At 54.0% G+C, this 19,727-nt stretch overlaps 2 protein-coding genes and 1 long non-coding RNA gene across 3 annotated transcripts in view; 2 read left to right on the top strand and 1 right to left on the bottom strand.

Moving 5' to 3' along the window:
- Nucleotides 1–4: 4 nt before the first annotated feature.
- On the bottom strand, nucleotides 5–4,230 carry LGALSL (galectin like). Its single transcript, XM_072857351.1, has 5 exons — nucleotides 4,019–4,230; nucleotides 3,763–3,834; nucleotides 3,508–3,596; nucleotides 2,853–3,030; nucleotides 5–149 (listed from the first exon to the last, which is right to left on the bottom strand). The coding sequence occupies exons 1-5, from the start codon at nucleotides 4,049–4,051 to the stop codon at nucleotides 6–8; spliced, it is 516 nt and encodes a 171-aa protein (XP_072713452.1). The 5' UTR covers nucleotides 4,052–4,230; the 3' UTR covers nucleotide 5.
- Nucleotides 4,231–4,579: 349 nt separating this feature from the next.
- LOC140649731 (uncharacterized) lies at nucleotides 4,580–10,567 on the top strand. Its single transcript, XR_012041732.1, has 3 exons — nucleotides 4,580–4,981; nucleotides 6,749–6,909; nucleotides 10,078–10,567. It is a non-coding gene; the product is annotated as an uncharacterized lncRNA (long non-coding RNA).
- A 5,823-nt stretch (nucleotides 10,568–16,390) lies between these two features.
- LOC140649907 (T-cell activation Rho GTPase-activating protein-like) overlaps nucleotides 16,391–19,727 on the top strand; it is a 4,278-nt gene continuing 941 nt past the window's right edge. Inside the window, exons 1-10 of the mRNA XM_072857744.1 lie at nucleotides 16,391–16,422; nucleotides 16,513–16,632; nucleotides 17,383–17,424; nucleotides 17,592–17,676; nucleotides 17,781–17,834; nucleotides 18,152–18,217; nucleotides 18,735–18,833; nucleotides 19,031–19,192; nucleotides 19,277–19,386; nucleotides 19,554–19,725. Coding sequence (XP_072713845.1) covers nucleotides 16,391–16,422; nucleotides 16,513–16,632; nucleotides 17,383–17,424; nucleotides 17,592–17,676; nucleotides 17,781–17,834; nucleotides 18,152–18,217; nucleotides 18,735–18,833; nucleotides 19,031–19,192; nucleotides 19,277–19,386; nucleotides 19,554–19,725 — 942 coding nt within the window. The remainder of the gene's footprint in view (nucleotides 16,423–16,512; nucleotides 16,633–17,382; nucleotides 17,425–17,591; nucleotides 17,677–17,780; nucleotides 17,835–18,151; nucleotides 18,218–18,734; nucleotides 18,834–19,030; nucleotides 19,193–19,276; nucleotides 19,387–19,553; nucleotides 19,726–19,727) is intronic.

The raw sequence follows: 19,727 nt of genomic DNA, 5'->3' as shown, positions 1-19,727 counted from the left end.
CAAGCTCAGCCAAGTTTTGTAAGCTGAAGATCCCCATTTATCTTTATCGTGTCAATTGCTGACAGTGTTTCAATACGGTGGTAAAAATCAAAGAGCTGATGTCCATCCACAAATATTCTAAAACGGGGATGCTCGCAAAGTATCTCAACCTGTAAAAATAAAACGATGAAGCATGTTGTTCACAGTGTAACTGGGAAGTTATTTCACAGAATACAAAGAGCACTCCATTAGCCTTTAAGCAGTGTTGGTGCGGTTACACATTTTGCTACTTACGTGCCACCTAACAGCCCAGAGACCAGTTTGCCCCCATGACACCAGTTACACTATGACGGATCTGCTCTTACTTCACAGGGACGTTAATCCAATCTCACGCTGTCGTGGCGGGAAAGACTCTGAAACTACTGGCATCAGGGAGGTTTTGCCTCTTGGAATAATGCCAGAAACAGACTCAAACTCCTAATTACAGGGGGAAGAAATTGTATCTCCAACCCAAATCTTGCATTCCTTGCTACAGAATTTTTTTTGCTGCAGAACGAGAGGGCAGTTCCCTCTGCAATGCTTTCCATGCTTCCGTTAATTTACTGGAAGGGACCAAACACGAGAGGAGAGATAGGTTTGCCCTCCCCTCCCACATGTACTCACACAGCTGCTGCAAAACTAAAAAGCCTTCACTACTGTGGCTGCAGACAGCCCAGGACTCCCTGTTGGACTAGACTCCATACTGCGGCTGCAGTGAGGGAAAATGCGGTGCAGGATGGCTTGAATTCAGCTAGACAGTTCACATGAGGCACAAACAGGATCAGGGAGGGACACAGGTCATGCCTCCTCCTACAGCCCTGGAGAAATGCTCTGGAAAAGCAACAAAGCCTGGAGCTGAACAGGCTTGGACAGGTCGGAGATTCCTGATGTTAGGGGTGGCTTGAGAGGGTGCCCTGTAGCTAAGCTTCACTGGAGCTGGCCCCGGCAGGAAGCAGGGATATGAGGGCACAGAACGTGCGCTTCTTGTACAGGCCCTCGGAGACATCCAGGTCCAGACAGGCTAAGAAGAAAATCTGCACGGAAGCCACATGTAAATCCTGGGTCATTTCAAGAGGCTGGTAGTCTGGAGTGAAGTGCTGCTTCCAGGCACTTGACTCTGCTGCTATTACAGCGTATAAAAATGGGAACAGGGCCAGTGATAAACTGAGTGAGCCAAAGCCCGACTAACTTAAGGCACATTGCAGTGGGAGAAGTGGCAGCAGACAGTCCAGGAGAGCTGAAGCTCCTGGGGACCTGGTAGCACACCATGTAACAGGGAAGCGCCCGTGCTGCTGTGTAGCTCCTGTGTCACTGCGGCAAGTGCACCCAGCCTTAGGCCTTGTTATGTAAAAGATATGGTTAGCCTCAACACTGCTGACGATCCATTTTTTCAGATCACCCTGGGCCATGCCAGAATGATAATTGGACTGGATCACAAGTAATTGGCAAAAACACTTAATAGTCTAATTTATTCACTGAGAGGGAGACCATGAAAGGTACAAAGTCAATTGGGGCCTAAATTCCATTTGTGCATTTTGGGGAAAAAAGAGGGGGGAAAAAGAAGAAAAAGAACAACAACTCCCTTTCTACAGTATCTCATGCCAAACGTGCAATATTGCTGTCCTCTAACATCAACTGTCATTAGTGGGACACCCACAAAACATGCTCTGGGTAATTTGTCTGGCTTGTGTGAGGGCCCAGCCACCACCCACTGCAGCAGGTAGCATAACCCTCTCAGCCAGAGCAGGACCAAGCCTCCAAGCCCTTTCAAGTGCATTTCCCACACACACCAAAGGGTGTTGCCAGTTCTGATGGGAGAGTTTGTAGAAGCAAGTAGAGCGCAACCAATTCACAGCAAAACCAGTCATAAACACCCTCTCAAAGCCCAAGCATCTGGGGAGACGGTGAGTTTTTAGGGTTGGGGGAGATTATCTTGGGGGCAAGAAGGATTAAGAGAGTTTGGCAGCTGGTCAGAGCATTGGCATTTAGCAGAGGGGCCAGCGAGGTTTCATAAGAGGGGTAGGGAGGAGGAGGAGGGGTTTTCTGGGTCAGCCGCATGGAGAAGGCATGCAGCCTTTTTTCCTCAATGTTGTGAAGCCGCTGAGAGAGAAGCAGCCCTCTGCAGCTGCATACTTTGTTACTCCTGATTTGCAAAGACATCTTCACACAACCATAAACACTACAGATGGGAATCTGCTTCTAGGTCAATCCAGGCCATCCCTTGCACCACAGCATTTCCACATACACCATTTTCAAGTGACTACAGACTTAAATTTGACAGGAGATTTAATCCCAGGGTTCACAAAAGAATACCACTAGTGCTTAGCTGTTTAATCTGCTAACATGAAGGGCTACGGTCAACCTCAGTGTAACATCCCTGGAGACAAAGGATGAACGAGATCCTTATTAGCTGCAATAAATTGCAAACACTACATCCATTAAAAAAACCATCAAAACATATGGCAGTCCCACAGAGTATTTACATTCTCCAGTAATAACCTGTAATGCACTAATAACATAGAGGTACTTTTTAATTTATAGCTATAAAACTAAGCTCAGGAAGTGCACGTCATCACACAGTATTACAACCTCTGACTTGTCATAGCACCCTGGTGAGGTGTTCATAGCCCCATCTGAACTGCCTGCAGTTGCACACGGCAGCGGGATCTCTGCACGACTTCTGATCGATACAAACAATCCGGCAACCAGTGTCTCAACTGGAGAAGCGTGGGTTACACTGTGATTTCATGAGAGGCAAGTCAGGTTCTGCTGCGACTCTGATCATATTACACTTTATCAGATACGGCACATGCGGCTGTCATCCCGATACTCACCCTAAAAGGCTGGTCCGGTATAAATGGAAAGTAAGGAATAGATGATTGCTCTTCCCCCCATTCTCCAGCTACACAAGAGTTTCTGACAAACTGTCTGTCTGTAAACACGGCTTTCAGTTCAATAGCTACATCCGCAGGAGGATCTTCCGACTCCCCACAAGTCAGACTGATGCCAAAGCTGCAACACAAACAGAACGGCTCTCCTTCAGCCAGAAACAAGCAAATAAGCCCCAAATGCTGCCGGTCTCATTTCTCAACTTATTAAAGCCACTGATGGTATAGCAGCACAGGGGGGTGACAGCTCAGCTCATTCAGGGAATGCTCCAAAAGCTCAGCAAGGACAAGAACATGGTTATAGCATATATATATGTGTGTGTGCATGTGCGTTGTGCATATATGTGTATATATATGTATATATATATGCGCTATATGCTCCTTTACTCCCAAGTGAAACGTTGGGAAACAGGATCCCTTAAAGAAATGCCCCCTCTATGGGTCAAAGGAGAAATCAGCACGCTATATTTAAAATGATAAAAATAATCCCTCTCCAGAAAGCAGGGATCCGTGTGTGTGTGTGTTTGTGCATGTGGCCTCCCCCCTCGCCCCCTCCCCGGGCCCAGCGCTCCCGGGGCGGGCAGCCCTGCCCGGGTGTTACCTCTCGGGGTTGAGGTCCACTATGCCCATAACTAAGATCTTCTTTCCCGGCCTCATTCCTCCTTTGATGTGCCCACAGAAGGGGACGATCTGGAAAGGACAGGGGGGAGGGTGGCGAGGGTCAACTCGGCATCAGCGACGGCCGCCGTTGTGCAGCCGCGGGAGGGGGGGGGGGGGGTAAATGCGTTAAAAAAAAAAAACAACCCCCCCCCCCCCCCCCCCGAAAAAAAACCCCAAACCAATAAAGGTGATTTACCAGGCGAGGGAAGTACACATCAGCTTGCACCGGGGATCCCAGGGAGTTGTTTAAATGCCCGTCCTCTATTTTCTGCAGGTAAAACGGAGAGCGCTGAGGCAGGGGCAGGCGGAGCCCCTCCCGGCCCCCCCCCGCCGCTCCGCTCCGCAGGTGCCCGCCGTGGGGGGCCTGCCCTGCCCTGCCCGCACCCCCCCAGCCCCGTCCCGGTCCCCGTCCCCGTCCCGGAGCCCCGGGGAGGGGGCAAAGCGGCACTCACCAGCGCGTCCCGCTCGGCCACAGTCCCCGCCATCTTGTGGAAGCGGCGGCGGCGGCGCTGGGGACGGGGCGGAGGGGGACCGGCGGGGGCGGGGGAGAGGGAGGGTGGGAGGGGGCCGTGTGGCAGCCCCGGCGGCTGAGGGGCAGCGGCGGAGCCGGAGCGGGAGCGGAGCCGGTGCAGAAGTAGGAAGGCGAGGAGTAGGAGGAGGAAGGGGAGGAGGAGGAGGAGAGGAGGAGGTGACCGGCTCTGCCTCGCCCGGCGGGGAGCCCAGCCCCTGGCCCGGGGGGGAGCCGGGCAGGGCGGGGGCTGCTGCCGCTTCCTCCGCTCCGCTCTGCTCCGCTCGGCAGCCTGCCCCGCGGCAGGGCTCGGCTGGAAGGGCCGCAGGGCTCGGCCCCGAACGGGGAGACCCCGGCCCGGCGGGCCTGGCCACGCTCGGGCCGCGGCCCCGCTGAGGAGGGGCGGCTGGAGCAGGGGAGGGGGTGGCGGTGGTGGGCCCGGGGTAGGCCCTGGCAGGGCCCGCCCGGCCTCCGGGCTGGTGGGGGCCCGGGGACCCTCACCTGGGGCCTGCAGGTGATGAGTGCTTGGAGTGGGGCCGCAAGAGCCCCGCGCCCCGTATTTCAGGGAGCGTCTTTATTTCTGAGCTTGGACACCCCGGCGAAGAGGCCGAGGCGGGCGTTTTGGGTAACTCCCCTTCTCCAGAAGTGGAGAGACGGCTCAGCCCCCCCAAAATGAACGGTCACCCCATTCTCCTGCGTGCCGGCGTGCCCTGCCCCACGGCAAAGACCCTCGGGGGACCGAGTCCCCGAGGGGCAGCTTTGGTGGGACAACATTTCCTGCGGCGGGCGGCACGGCCTGTCAGAGCGGGCGGTTGCCGAGCGTGCTGCTGGGCGAATTGCAGCCTCTCGGCCAAGTCAGGCAGCAGCTCCTTTGAAATCCTCCCTGCCAGCCTCCTAATGAGACACGGTAATTGCATAAGTCGGTCGGCTGTCGGTGGCTCGTTACAGAGCGGGAGCTCCTATTTACATGCAGTGTCCATAGTTATGCAACGTGGCGGTGTCTGTGGGTGTCCCGCTCTGCTGAGAGCACGGCGAAGCTCCAACCGAGGCCACCAGCCCTGCTCGTGGCTGCCGTGCAATGCCAGGAATCCCTCGGCTTTACCACAGCAGGAGTGACTTGTCCCGGCAAGCATGCTGTAATGATCCTGTTGACGAGTTTAGGGTCCTGAGGGGGGGGAATTGAGGAAGGCTTTCTTCTGGCTTCCTCGCTACTGGGGTTTGGTGGCATGAACATCCCTTTGGCAACGTGACATAGCAGCTGGGCTTGGCCTGCTTTCTGCAGGACCTCACATGGGTGGCTTGGCTTTTCATGCCTCTTAGCTGCGCGTTGGGCTGGGTTGGTGAATGTCACTGTCCTTCCTCCTCTGAGGCGCTCTGAGGATTAATTACTCATGTTGTGTAAAGTGGAGTGGAAGAAGCTAAGTCACTGCAATGCTTAGGGTTTCAATATGATGGTGCGTGTCCGTTGGGAAATGCTTGTAATCAGTAGGTGATGCCATTTGAGAAATCAAGAGCTACTGAGAGTAAGTAAAGATTGTGCAAGTGTTTAGACGCTTGGTTATTTTTTCAGCAGTGCCCACTAATTTGAGGATGTTTTCATCTCTGGATGCCCAGCTGGAGATGGCTCATAGAAGCTTATGTTTGTGCATACAGCTCTGCTGTAAGTCACCTACTGAAGTCATGGCTTCTTCAGTTGTACCAGCACAGCTGGACATGAAGGCAGTGGGCATCTCTGTGACCCAGGTCTCGGTATGGGAAAACCACTGGACCATTTTCTTCATGCCAAAACATTGTGTGTCAGCTGTTGCTGCGTAGAAAAGCACCTTCCTCAAATACTGCCAGGAGACTGAATTCGTAAACAGTGCAGTAACACGAAACCATCACACATTAGAAACAGTTGGCTTTCGAGTGGTGAGTTGAGTCCGTTCGTAAGTTCACCACAAAGAGGAACTGGAGTCAGCTTGATGGTTTTGTTAGCTCCTGTGTGCTGCTCACCTCTGTCCCCACTGGTGCTGATGCCAGCTGCATTATGCTTTTTTTTCCTGTTAGCCTAAGAGAGAACAGAAATCACCCTAAGCTTTTTATTTTTATTTGGTGGTGCAGTGTTACATGATGCCCAAAGAGCTCTTTTCAGAACACATCGTCTTTTCCTCTGCTGTACAGGGAGCCACTTTATTGGGTAAGATTAAATTTGTTGGATATAAAATCAGGCCAGCCAGTCCTTTGTGCCAAAGCATGAATTCTTGTGAGGAGAGAGGTCATCATTATGTCTTTGTTTTGTAGCTGGTTTTAATTGAACTTTTGCATTTCAAAATAATTAAATAGCAAGACTTGGCCATTTGGCTAGCTGCTTTGCCTTGTGTTTGTCTTTTTTGGTGTGTTTTCTGAAAACTAGCACAAATGCAACATTTGTTTTGTTGGCCATGGAAAGATTGACTGGAACAACCTGCAGTATGAAGTTATGATGGGGAAGGACGTTCATGTGTTTTCAGGGCATTGATGATCTGTGCCTTTCTGTTTCTGTGCCACGTTCTCCTCTCACCCTGTAACAGCCCAGGAGGACATTGAAAATCCTGTTTACACCACAAACAAGGTGAGGCAGCCAGAGCAGGAGCTTTGCCTCTGTGTGCCGCTGTCCTGCTGGTGTGACGGCTGCTCCTGTGGTTTCTCCTAGGGCCGCGTTCTCCAGCAGAAGAGGACTACCTACCTCTGCACTGCCCAGTGGTCTGTGGAGCAGGGTTATGTTTCTGGGCAGCACTGTGCCCCCCCCGCCCACGGAGGAGCTTCCTCGAGACCCAGCTTTCCTGTGGGTTCCCCTCTGCAAAGGGCTGCAGGGTGAGTGCTGCTGTCTAAGTTCCTGCACTTGTTCTTCTGAAAAAGGGAGAGGTCTGAGACAGATCTGTTCCCTCACCCACGCAGTCCTTATTAAATTATCTGCACAGAATGGGCCCTGTTCAGTATTTGTACCAGCCTTCTCAACAGGGAAGCTCTTGAGGTTTCATGCTTGAGGGCCTGAGCTTGCAGACCTCGTGGTAGTACCTGGAGCAACATGATAAATATTTGTGCTCTGCTGAAATAATGCTGAGGTACAAGTTACTGAACTTGAGTGGTTGACGAAGTACAAAAAACCTTGTGGATAGGTATTGTCCTCCGTTTCTGGGTTCGTACAGCCCTTTGCTAAGTGGGAGCCTGGGACTCTTGAAATACTGAGAATTGTATAAATATTAAAAAGAAGTGGTATGGTGCGAACACCATTTGGGACCAGTTAATGACATGCCCAGCCCAACCACCAAAGCCATTGCTGAGAACTGGCAAACCCAGAACTTCATCTTAATCCCAGCACCTTGTATCTTGCAGCCACTCCCTTTGATGATTTAAAAAGGTGTATCTAATTCTTAGCCGGCCTTCACCGGAAAGGAATGCAGCACGATCGCAGTTTTGGTGTGGTATAATTACCCTGCCTTTCTTGCCCCATTACCACTGACATTGCTCTCCTCACGCCTGGGTTTATAGGCTGACTGGTACAACCTCTCTGGTTTGTTTTGCTTTTTTAATGACATTGGTGAGAAGATGGGAGGTGTTTGCTGGTTTCGTGGAAGCTTCCTTTGGTTTCTGGGTGGCAAGGCACCTGAAGTCCTGTTTTTTCTAAGACTCGGAAAAAGCTGAGTAATACAATAAAGGAGAAAGTCTGGGAATAAGTTTGATTCAGTGGTTGGAGCCAAGTGTATAATAGTTCAGAGGAATTCCTCCTTTTCAGAATTACAGCAGTAAAACTGCAGTGCTGATAAACAATTATTTGGGTTGGGTGGGTTTTTTTGACCTTTGTAGCTTTGCCACTGCAAATCCTCAGGCAGAGGTCTGGGAGACCAAACCCAACCTTGCATAAATTTGCCCTGGGCGGGTGCCCAAGGAAGGGCTTGGGAGAGGATAGTGCTGATGATGTGTTGCAAGGAGCTGGAGAGAAGAGTGGGAGATGTTGTACTTGCCCTCTTGCCATGTGGCAAGTTCAAAGTGTCCTGAGGATGGATTCCTCTGGCACTGTGTACCTAGTCTGAAGTGTGGGGTGCCACATACCTGTGGAAATGTTCATAAGCTTGCCCTCCCACTCTCACCTGTGGGAAAGACAAATGACAGTTATCGGTATGGACAGTGCGGGGAGGGTGTTTAGCACGCCTGTGTGCTTTCACAGGCTAGTGCTGTCACATCTTCATGGATGGAGAAAGGAATTCAGGCCCAGGAGCAGCATCGCCCTCTTGACATTTATTTCATGTGGCTTCCTTGCTTTTTGTTGCCCCCTGAATTATTCTGGTCTGAGACTTGCCCTTAGGGGTTCAAGCTCTGGCTGTGCATTAATCCAGTGAAGACGTCAGTTTTCTGAGGCTCTCAGTAACAGAGATCATGTAAACTGGTGTTTAAGGAGATGGTCCTGGTGAGTGAGTCATTTGGTCACACACAACTGCTGCACGTCTGGTGCAGAGCACGTCGTATCAGAAATATTTGTCTTGCAGATTGTTTACTGGAGTCTGCACCAGGAACCAAGGGCAGGTACATAAAGGCATATCAGATAAGGCGTTATGTGCTGGTTGAAGGCTGTTCATGTTCAAGATCTTTCAGCTCTTCCAGTCCTTTCTACAGAGAATTGATATCCAAATGCATCCAAATGCTGGTCTTTCCTGCTGTGTCTTATTTGGGATTTCTTTGGTATTATCATATCTCAACAATTTTATCATGAATCTCATAACATTGGTTCTTTAGTCTTTCAGTTTCAGTTTTGAGGTCTTTGTCATTTCACAAATACCTGGCTTTTATTTTATTCGAGCTTTTTTTTTTTTAAGAGGCAGTTTCTAGCAATTTGAGAATATGGCTACTTTCCTAACAGCTGAAATCTAGTGGCAAATGAAAAGGACCATTATATACATATATTTAAAAATCTTATGATTTTCAGTCCAACCTCATGATTTTAAAGATGAAGATTCATGACCGTGATGCATCATACTTGCATGACATCTACGAGAGGATGTGGAAGAAGGCTGCTAAAGGGCTTTTACCCATAAGTATCAGCATGTCAAAAAGTCTTCTTTCTGTGTACATTTTAAATTATTAGTGACTGCTGTTTATCCTCTTTCTCCCTATTCTGTAACAAGAGGTGGCCTTCCCATTTTGGAAAGAGAAAAGATGCCCTTGTAATCCTTATCACAGTTGCCCAGGGAAACCTGCAGACATAGGGTGGAACTGACTGCAAATGCCCCAAGCATGGGCATAGGGGAATCCAGGGAAAGCCACACACACCTCTGACCGAGCCACAGTTGCTTAGGGACCTCCTTGCTATGCAGGTGGCAACACGGCATTGCTGCTGATTGGAAACCCTGGCCACTGCTTCCCCACTAAACTGCTGAAAGAGAAGTGAAGACCATAGCTGTTGAACAATGCAAGGCAGGACCAAGCAGAGGACAAGGCAGTGAAAACAGTTGCAACGGCTAGTTCCCCATGGCCACAAGAACTCATCATATGGTCGCATTTTTCGGGAATTATTTTTTTCCCCTCTTAAAACTCTCCTGGCATTCATTAGGCCATGGCAACACCTCAGGCTGGTCTAAGTTCTGCCAGTTCTCCTGGGGCATGATGGTCCTAGCAAGACCAGCCTTCAGACATCCCAGGCCCTGGAGACCAGGAGGAATGTCTGGAGCAAAGGTGTACTTTTAGTGCAAGAGGATCTGGTAGGATCAGATGGCAGAGGATGAGATTAGAGAACACTTAAGCAAAGTGGAGATGCACAGGTCCCTGACGGGCCCCCATGGGGTGCACCCTCAAGTGCTGGGGGAGCTGGCAGATGGGCTTGTGAGGCCGCGCCAAAAGGGAGATGTGCCTGAGGACTGCAAGAAAGCAACCAGCACATGGGCTGAGGAGCAGTGCAGTGGATGAAAAAGCGGCTCGGGGACACACGGGCACAGCCGGGCCCCACAGCAGCGGCATTTCTCACGTGCGCCACTCTCTGCTCTGCAGGGAGGCTCTCACCGACATCGAGCCGGTGCTGAGCGCGGACGTGCGGCTGAGCCGGGGCCGCAAGAGGAGCGAGAGGCGCCTTCTCCTCCTCCGAGAGGAACTGCTCGTGGCCAAGTTGCAGTAAGAGCCTCAGAGCCCAGCTGCCTCTCCCCCATCTCCGGCCCTGGCCCCAGGGCAGGGACAGCCTGGCACCAGCCCCAGGCCCCGGGACCCTGGTGCTGGATGCACCCATGTCCGTCCCGGTGGCAGGTGGGGGACGGGGCTCTGCCCGTGGGTCCCCAAGGAGGCCACCTCCAGCCCACCGCCTGCCTCTCCTCTCTGCAGAGGTGGCACCAGCTCTGCCTGGCCCTGGACCAGCTGTGGGTGCTGAGCAGCGGGAAGGAGGTGGCGGGGGAGGAAGACCGCTGCAATCGCTGCTCGGGGACTGGCTGGCTGTCGGTCAGTGTGTGGTGAGCAGTTGTATCACTGTTTTTTTTCTTTTTTCCTTGGGTTTTGTTCCTCTCTCTCTCATTGTTTTCCTTCTCATTACAATTTGTTATTATTATCATTATTATTATTGTTTGTTCCAAGTATTAAACTGTTCTTGTCTCAGCCCACGAGTTTTCTTACTTTTGCTCTTCCGATTCTCTCCCCCATCCCACCGGGGGGGAGGGTGAGCGAGCGGCTGTGTGGTACTGAATTGCTGACTGGGGCTAAACCACAACAATCCTTTTTGTGCCCAACGTGGGGCTCAAAGGGTTTGAGATAATAACAGATTAACCAGAGCGTATTAAGGAATTTAGATCTGTTAGTAGTTGTGTGCCGCAATATTGATTCATCTGTTCTTGGTATTGGTTTACCTGATCTGCACATGCTCATTTTTTTGCTGTACGTTAGAGATCGGTGTTGCTTTTCGCAGTTTGCTGTGCTCTGCTTTAATTGGAGATGTTTTGCCTGTGAGATTTGTTATTAAAACAGTGACCTTGGGTTTATTTTGGTATTAAGTGCTGTACTGAAGCCGTTACTGTATGTCAGATACCACCTTATGGAGACAATTAGCAGTTATACCTCTTCCTCTGAGAGGTTTTTTATGGAGGAAATGCAGAATGGCACCTTCACTACTTTTTTCTACAATGTTTCCTCTTTCTTTACAATAACTTTTCAGTATCTTGAACTTGCTTGGGTAGTTAAGATACATCTATTGGTATTGCTTGGGAATACTGTTTCGATTTTGTCCAAGTTTAGTAAGCAATTTAAGAATATCATCCAGAGATCTGCCCCAAGGCCAGATGGTTATGAGTGGCAAGGTGTGTGGGATAGCATGGGCAAATGCCTAGGACGGTGGGCACCTCCAGTGTTTTGGAACTTCACCCCTAAACAAGTGCAGAATCCTGAAAAATTAGTAGGCTATTTGGAAAAAGTATGTTGTCACCCTGACAATTCTAAGATAGAAATCTCTGCAATGTGCTGGGGCCTGGCCCATGCCTACTGAGCCCTGTTCGACTCGTTCACCTTTTAACAGTCCCATATGGCCAGTGCAAAAGTCTAATGGAGAGTGGAGAGTAACAGTAGACTATTGTGGCCTGAATGAAGTCATGCCGCCACTGACTGCTGCCGTGCCGGACATGCTGGAACTTCAGTATGAACTGGAGTCAAAAGCAGCCAAATGGTATGCTACAATTGATATCGCTAATGCATTTTTCTTAGTCCTTTGGGCAGCAGAGTGCAGGCCACAGTTTGCTTTCACTTGGAGGGGTGTTCAGTACACTTGGAATTGACTGCCCCAGGGGTGGAAACACAGCCCTACCATTGGCCATGGACTGATCCAGATGGCACTGGAACAGGGTGAAGCTCCAGAACATCTGCCATACATTGATGACATTGGCGTGTGGGGCAATATAGCAGCAGAAGTTTTTGAGAAAGGGAAGAAAATAGTCCAGATCCTCCTGAAAGCCGGTTTTGCCATAAAATAAAGTAAGGTCAAGGGACCTGCACAGGAGATCCAGTTTTTAGGAATAAAATGGCAAGATGGACGTCGTCAGAGCCCAATGGATGTGATTAACAAAATAACAGCCATGTCTCCACCAACTAGCAAAAGAGAAACACAAGCTTTCTTAGGCGTTGTGGGTTTTTGGAGAATGAATATTCCAAATTACAGTCTGACCGTAAGCCCTCTCTATCAAGTGACCCGGAAGAAGAACGATTTCAAATGGGGCCCTGAGCAACAACAAGCCTTTGAACAAATTAAACGGGAGATAGTTCATGCAGTAGCCCTTGGGCCAGTCCAGGCAGGGCAAGATGTAAAAAACGTGCTCTACACCGCAGCTGGGGAGAATGGCCCTACCTGGAGCCTCTGGCAGAAAGCACCAGGGGAGACTCGAGGTTGACCCTTAGGGTTTTGGAGTCAGGGATACAGAGGATCTGAGGCCCACTATACTCCAACTGAAAAAGAGATATTGGCAGCATAAGAAGGGGTTCAGGCTGCTTCGGAAGTGGTTGGTACTGAAGCACAGCTCCTCCTGGCACCCTGACTGCCGGTGCTGGGCTGGATGTTCAAAGGGAGGGTCCCCTCTACACATCATGCAACTGATGCTACGTGGAGTAAGTGGGTTGCACTGATCACACAATGGGCTCGGATAGGAAACCCCAGTCGCCCAGGAATCTTGGAAGTAATTATGGACTGGCCAGAAGGCAAAGACTTCGGAATATCACCAGAGGAGGAGGTGACGCGTGCTGAGGAGGCCCCACTGTACTACCAGAAAATGAGAAGCAATATGCACTGTTCACTGATGGATCCTGTCGTACTGTAGGAAAACAGCGGAGATGGAAAGCTGCTGTATGGAGTCCTATACTACAAGTTGTAGAAACTGCTGAAGGAGATGGTGAATCGAGCCAATTTGCAGAAGTAAAGGCCATTCAGCTGGCTTGAGACATTGCTGAACAAGAAAAGTGGCCAGTGCTCTGTCTCTCTACTGACTCATGGATGGTGGCAAATGCCCTGTGGGGGTGGTTACAGCAATGGAAGCAAAGCAACTGGCAGCACAGAGGCAAACCCATCTGGGCTGCTGCGTTGTGGCAAAATATTGCTGCCCGGGTAGAGAACCTGGCTGTAAAAGTATGTCACGTAGATGCTCACGTACCCAAGAGGCGGGCCACTGAGGAACGTCAAAGCAACCAGCAGGTGGATCAGGCTGCTCAGATTGAAGTGGCTCAGGTGGATCTGGACTGGCAACTTAAGGGTGAATTATTTATAGCTCAGTGGGCCCATGACACCTCAGGCCGTCAAGGAAGAGATGCAACATATAGATGGGCTCGTGACATGACCATGGACACTATTGCACAGGTTATCCATGAATGAGAGACATGCGCTGCAATCAAGCAAGCCAAGCGGTTAAAGCCTCTGTGGTATGGAGGGCGATGGCTGAAATATAAATATGGGCAGGCCTGACAGATTGATTTTATCACACCGCCACAAACCTGCCAAGGCAAGTGCCATGTGCTTACAATGGTGGAAGCAACGACTGGATGGCTGGAAACATATCCTGTACCCCATGCCACCGCCCGGAACACTATCCTGGGCCTTGAAAAGCAAGTCCGATGGTGACATGGCACCCCAGAAAGAATTGAGTCAGACAACGGGACTCATTTTCGAAACAACCTCATAGACACCTGGGCCAAAGAGCACGGCAGTGGGTGGGTATATCACATACCCTATCATGCACCAGCCTCCGGGAAAACTGAACGATACAATGGACTGTTAAAGACGACACTGCAAGCAATGGGTGGTGGGACATTCAAACATTGGGATACACATTTAGCAAAGGCCACCTGGTTAGTTAACACTAGGGGATCTGCCAATCGAGCTGGCCCTGCCCAATCAAAACTTTTACACACTGTCAAAGGAGATAAGGTCCCTGTAGTGCACATAAAAAACATGCTGGGGAAGACAGTCTGGGTTACTCCTGCCTCAGGCAAAGGCAAGCCCATTCGTGGGACTGCTTTTGCTCAAGGACCCAGGTGCACTTGGTGGGTAATGCGAAAGGATGGGGAAGTCCGATGTGTACCTCAAGGGGATTTGATTTTGGGTGAGAATAGCCAATGAACTAAATGATATGATGTTAATTGCTATATAATACTGTATGTCATCACTTTTATGGTTACTGTACACCATATCAATGGTATTTCAGTAAGAATCACCCAGATTAATGAAGAATGAGCTTTGATGAAACCAAGCAAAGTACAGCAGTGATGGAACCACAAGTGGCTTCAGCATGCAACGATCCAACACCACGCACCATCTCTCCTGTCCTGAAAGACTGTTATGACAGATGGAGCCCAAAGTCATGGACTAAATGAACTCAACGGACATTTGAGAGGGATGGCCCGTAGACTAAGGGAATGATATCTGTGTGTATATAGCAAAAGACAAGAAAGATGATGGTGATTAATTGGCATGTATTAGAAAGGGTAGAACCTGGGCATGACGTAGATGGTATAGAATAAGGGGTGGATACTGTCCTGGTTTTGGTGGGGATAGAGTTAATTTTCTTCCTAGTAGCTGGTATAGTGCTGTGTTGTGGATTTTGGTATGAGAATAATATTGATAACATGCTGATGTTTTGCCTGTTGCACAGTGGTGTTTACTCTGGTCAAGGACTTTTCAGCTTCCCCTGCTCTGCCAGGTGCACAAGAAGTTGGGAGGGGGCACAGCCAGGACAGCTGACCCAAACTGGCCAAAGGGCTATTCCATACCATATGGCGTCATGCTCAGTATATAAACGGGGGGGAGTTGTCCCAGGGGCAGCAATCGCTGCTCGGGGACTGGCTGGGTGTCGGTTGGCGGGCGGTGAGCGGCTGTATCACTGTTTTTTTTCTTTTTTCATTGGATTTTGTTCCTCGCTCTCTCTCTTGTTTTCCTTCTCATTATGATTTATTATTTTGTTGTTGTTGCTGTTGTTCCAATTATTAAACTGTTCTTATCTCAACCCATGAGTTTTCTTACATTTGCTCTTGCGATTCTCTCCCCCATCCCACCAGGGGGAGGGTGAGCGAGCAGCTGTGTGGGGCTGAATTGCCGACTGGGGCTAAACCACAACACTCGCTCACTCTTCCGCAGCGGGGTGCAGGGGGAGAATCAGAAGGGCAAACGGGAGAAAGCTCGTGTGTTGAGGTAAAGACGGTTTTATAATTAAGAAAAGCAAAAAGATAAGCAAACGAAAACCAAGAAAGAAGAAAGAGAGAGGAAAACAAAGCCCGAGAAAAACAAGTGATGCAAAGGAAAGGCATTGCTCTCCACCAACCGACCGATGCCCAGCCAGTCCCCGAGCAAGGGCAGCCCCCGCCAAACCTCCGCCCCCCACTTTTCTTGCTGAGCACGGCGGCGTCTGGTGTGGGATATCCCTTTGGTCGGTTGGGGTCAGACGTCCCCGCTGTGTCCCCTCCCAGCGCCTTGTGCACCCCCAGCCTGCTCGCTGGCGGGGCAGTCTGAGGAGCAGAAAAGCCCTTGGCGAGTGCAAGCCCTGCTCGGCAATCACTAACGCATCCCTGCCTTATCAAGGCTGTTTTCCGCACAGATGCAAAACATAGCCCCATCCGAGCTCCTATGAAGCAGTGTCATGATTAAGCTCATCATACGGTCCCATTTCAGGACGTATGTTGCTCCGTCTCGAAACTCCCCTGACCTTCGCTCGGCCAGAGAACACTTCACTAGATTAGAGAACACTTAAGCAAAGTGGAGATGCACAGGTCCCTGACGGGCCCCCATGGGGTGCACCCTCAAGTGCTGGGGAGCTGGCAGATGGGCTTGTGAGGCCGCGCCAAAAGGGAGATGTGCCTGAGGACTGCAAGAAAGCAACCAGCACATGGGCTGAGGAGCAGTGCAGTGGATGGAAAAGTGGCCGAGCGGCCGGGCCCAGAGGGTGCTGACCGGTGGCACCAAGTCTAGTTGGAGGCCAGGAACCGGCGGTGAACCCCATGGCAAGGGGCATTGCCAGCAGCTGGGGGCAGGTGGTCCTTCCCCGCTGCTGCCTCCTGCTCTTCTGGGCTCCCCACTGCAAGACGGACGCGGCCATACTGGAGAGAACCCCCAGCCCAGTGCCCCCCCAGGGCCCCTCCCACTTTCCGTTGGCCTCGGAATGTTGGGCACTTGGAGCCAACGGCCACCAGAGACAGCAGGACGGAGCTGTGCTGGCACGGAGCAGCGCCGGGAGGAGGCAGGCTCTGGCCCCGCAGCGCTGCCCCGCCACCACCACCAGCAACCCCGCTTCCCATCCTCGCTGTCGCTGTCCGGGCCGTGTCCTTGCTGCACGGCGAGGGTCCTCCTGTCCCGGGCGGGATGGGCCAGGCCAACTGCTGCTGCGGCTCCAGGTGGGCTCCCCCCGCGGCTCGGGGACACGCGGGCACGGCCGGGCCCCACAGCAGCGGCATTTCTCACGCGCGCCGCTCTCTGCTCTGCAGGGAGGCTCTCACCGACATCGAGCCGGTGCTGAGCGCGGACGTGCGGCTGACCCGGGGCCGCAAGAGGAGCGAGAGGCGCCTTCTCCTCCTCCGAGAGGAACTGCTGATGGCCAAGTTGCAGTAAGAGCCTCAGAGCCCAGCTGCCTCTCCCCCATCTCCGGCCCTGGCCCCAGGGCAGGGACAGCCTGGCACCAGCCCCAGGCCCCGGGACCCTGGTGCTGGATGCACCCATGTCCGTCCCGGCGGCAGGTGGGGGACGGGGCTCTGCCCGTGGGTCCCCAAGGAGGCCACCTCCAGCCCACCGCCTGCCTCTCCTCTCTGCAGAGGTGGCACCAGCCTGCGCCCACAGCTCCGCCTGGCCCTGGACCAGCTGTGGGTGCTGAGCGGCGGGAAGGAGGCGGCGGGGCAGGAAGAAGAGGAGGCAGGCAGCGATGAGGACAGGACCACCCTCATCTTCATCTGGCCCACCGGCTCCTGCATTGCCGATTTTGGGTGAGTCGCGGTGCCGCGTCCCACGGCCGGGCGGGAGAGGTTCCTAAGCATGGCCACGCCACGGTGCGAATGGCCTCCGCCCTCCGTGCAGAGCCTGGGCAGGGAGCAGGCAGCACGCCGGCAGGGATGGATGGCGGGGCATTTCCGTCTCCTGCATCCCCTGGTCACCTTTTGCTCCCCAGAAGGGAAGGGCAAAGCCGGCTGCTCTGGCAGGACAGAGGGAGCCAGGGCTTGGGCAGCGCCTCTGTCCTGCCCCACGGGGCTTCGTCCTGCCCCTGTGTCCTTCCTTCCCCAGGGGGCAGGGCTGTGCAGGCGCCCACCTCTGCCCACGGGCTGGGGGCAGCGGGGCCTGACGGTGTCGCTCCTCTCTTTGTGCAGCTCCCGGGCGCGGAAGGAGCTGTGGGTGGGCACACTGCTGGGGTAAGCCGGGGATGCTCCAGGCGCAGCGGGACGGGGAAGCACAGCTCCCCAGCTGGGGAGAGGTGCCCCTGCGGCTGTGGGCAGCTCTCGGGCAGAGCTGCCTGACAGGAGAGAAGAGGCGGCTTGGGGTTCAGCCTGCTCTCCGCCTGTCCCTTGCCGGTGCACAGGACACCAGAAGGAGCCAAGAGAGCCCGAGTGACGCGACTGCCCTCGCTCAAACTCCTCGAGAAGGAGCTGAGCCGCCGCCACGCCGTGAGTGTCTCTCTGGTGTGGGCTCTGCCCCCGAGCACTGCTCCTCCAGCCGAGCAGCAGAGGCATCGCTGCTCACCTTCTTGCACTCCTTCTCTCTTGCCCAGTGGAGGACAGTCAGCGTCAGGAGCCTGGAGAGGCTGATGGAGGGCCAGGCAGAGGTGAGAATGGCTGCCTTTTGCCCGCCTCTGGCTGTGCCGGGGTGCCAGGGATGTGCGGCGAGCGGGGTGAGCTTGTGTGGGAGGGAGGGAGGGTCCCGCGGTGCCACGCGGGGAGCGGAGAGGCTTGGGCAGCCACCGGGAACGCCGGCACGTCCTCGCTGGCGGCGCTGGGAGGAAACCCGCCGCGCGGGGCAGAGAGCCTGGGAGGGCAGAGAGTCCCAGCTGTGCCACGCTCAGGCCGCTGGTGCCGGGTGGCAGCTCGTGGGTGGCCCTTTCTGCTGCAGGGCTGCTCCCTAAGCGCAGCCTGGTTCTTGCAGGCTGATCCCAAGCAAGGGCCTCCACCGGTCCCGGCTGGCAACGGAGGGGACTTTGCCGCTCACCAGGTGAGTTTTGGAAAGAAAGGCAACTTCCTGCAAGCGGTTGATGTGTGCTCACTTGTCCCTTGAGTGTCGCCATGCAGGTTGGGCAGCCCAAGGGAGGACGTCAGCCGGAGGAGCAAGGACACCCGCTGGGCAGCGGCCGCTGGACGTGGTTGTGCGGGGACACGCAGCCTCTGCTGCTGCTGCCCACAGCGTGGAGGAGGGCAGGGCGAGGGCTGGGCCAGGCTGTCCTGGTGGCACGCCGGCTCTCAGGAGCCTGCCAGCCAGAGCCGCTGAGCCGCAGCCACGGTTCCAGCTGCCGCCTCCCTGCCCGTCCTGCCGCACCGCTCAGCACCGCGCTGCAGGCAGGGCAGAGCAGGGCAGGGCAGGGCAGGGCAGGCTCCGGGAGCGCTGGCCTGGTGCTCTCCATTGACGGGCTCTTGCTCTGTTTTCCTTTGCAGCAGGAGGGACCAGCGGGAGGAGGAGGAGGAGGGGGCTGCCCTGGCCCTTTGCTCTGCGGCGGAGCCCGCACGCTGCCCAGGCACCCGGGCAGGCGGGCTGCGGCTGCAGCAAGGCGCTCTTTGGCCAGCCCCTGGCAGCCCTCTGCAGGGAGGACGGCACGCTGCCCCAGCCCATCCAGGTACGCCAGGCTGGACAGGGGTCCCCAGCCCTCCCTCGGGCTGCTCCGCAGAGGCGGTGGGTGTCCCCAGGAGCTCCGGCCATGGGGCACGGGGCTCTTCACCCCCAGCAAGGAGCCAGGTCTGGGGCAGCGCTCTGGCCACCGCTGTTGCAAGGCAGCTCCTCAGGCAAGCAACTGTCCTCCTGCCTCTCCTGCAGGAGCTGCTGGCTGTCCTGCAGCGGGAAGGGCCGTCGACGGAGGGCATATTCCGCAGAGCTGCCAGCGGGACGGCGCTTCGGGAGCTGCGGGAGGCCCTGGACCGCGGCGCAGACGTGGACCTGGGAAGCCAGCCGGCGCTGCTGCTGGCCGTCGTCTTGAAGGTGAGCGCTTCTGACCTGCAGCTGGAGGAGCTCCTGCCCGGCCTGGAGCGCTCAAAGGCTCAGCTGGAGCCCTTGGCCTTGCAGGACTTCCTGCGAAGCATCCCCTCCAAGCTGCTCATCAACGACCTCTACGAGGACTGGATGGCGGCCATGCAGAAGAGCAGCAAGGAGGAGAAGATCGAAGAGCTGAAAGCGTAAGCGTGGGCAGCAGCCTGCCTGTTGAGCAGGAGCCCTGACCGCTGGCTGAGAGCCCCTGGCAAGCTGCGCAACACAGCCGCTGGCTCCCACCTGCCTTGGGCGAGCCTGGGGGACGGCGGTGGGCAACATGTGCTTTATGAGCCTCGTGTTCCTGTTCCCTCAGGGTGGCCGAGAAGTTGCCTGCCGCCAACCTCCTCCTCCTGAAGCGGCTGCTGTCCCTCCTGCAGCACATCGGCCGCAACGCAGCCACCAGCAGGATGACCCCCAGCAACCTGGCCATCTGCGTTGGGCCAAACCTCCTGAGTCCAGCCAACGAGGACCTGCTCCCGCTCGAGGC

This window comes from Ciconia boyciana, chromosome 3, assembly GCF_034638445.1.
Source record: "Ciconia boyciana chromosome 3, ASM3463844v1, whole genome shotgun sequence".
NCBI lineage: Eukaryota > Metazoa > Chordata > Aves > Ciconiiformes > Ciconiidae > Ciconia > Ciconia boyciana.
This window is presented reverse-complemented; position numbering and strand designations above follow the sequence as displayed.

Excerpts from the sequence above, each read along its gene's own strand:
- LGALSL (XM_072857351.1), bottom strand. The coding sequence starts at position 4,051 with ATGGCGGGGACTGTGGCCGAGCGGGACGCGCTG. Across the intron at positions 3,597-3,762 it reads ATGTGTACTTCCCTCGCCTG|ATCGTCCCCTTCTGTGGGCA; the intron begins GTAAATCACCTT and ends TGTCCTTTCCAG. Across the intron at positions 150-2,852 it reads TACCGGACCAGCCTTTTAGG|GTTGAGATACTTTGCGAGCA; the intron begins GTGAGTATCGGG and ends TTATTTTTACAG.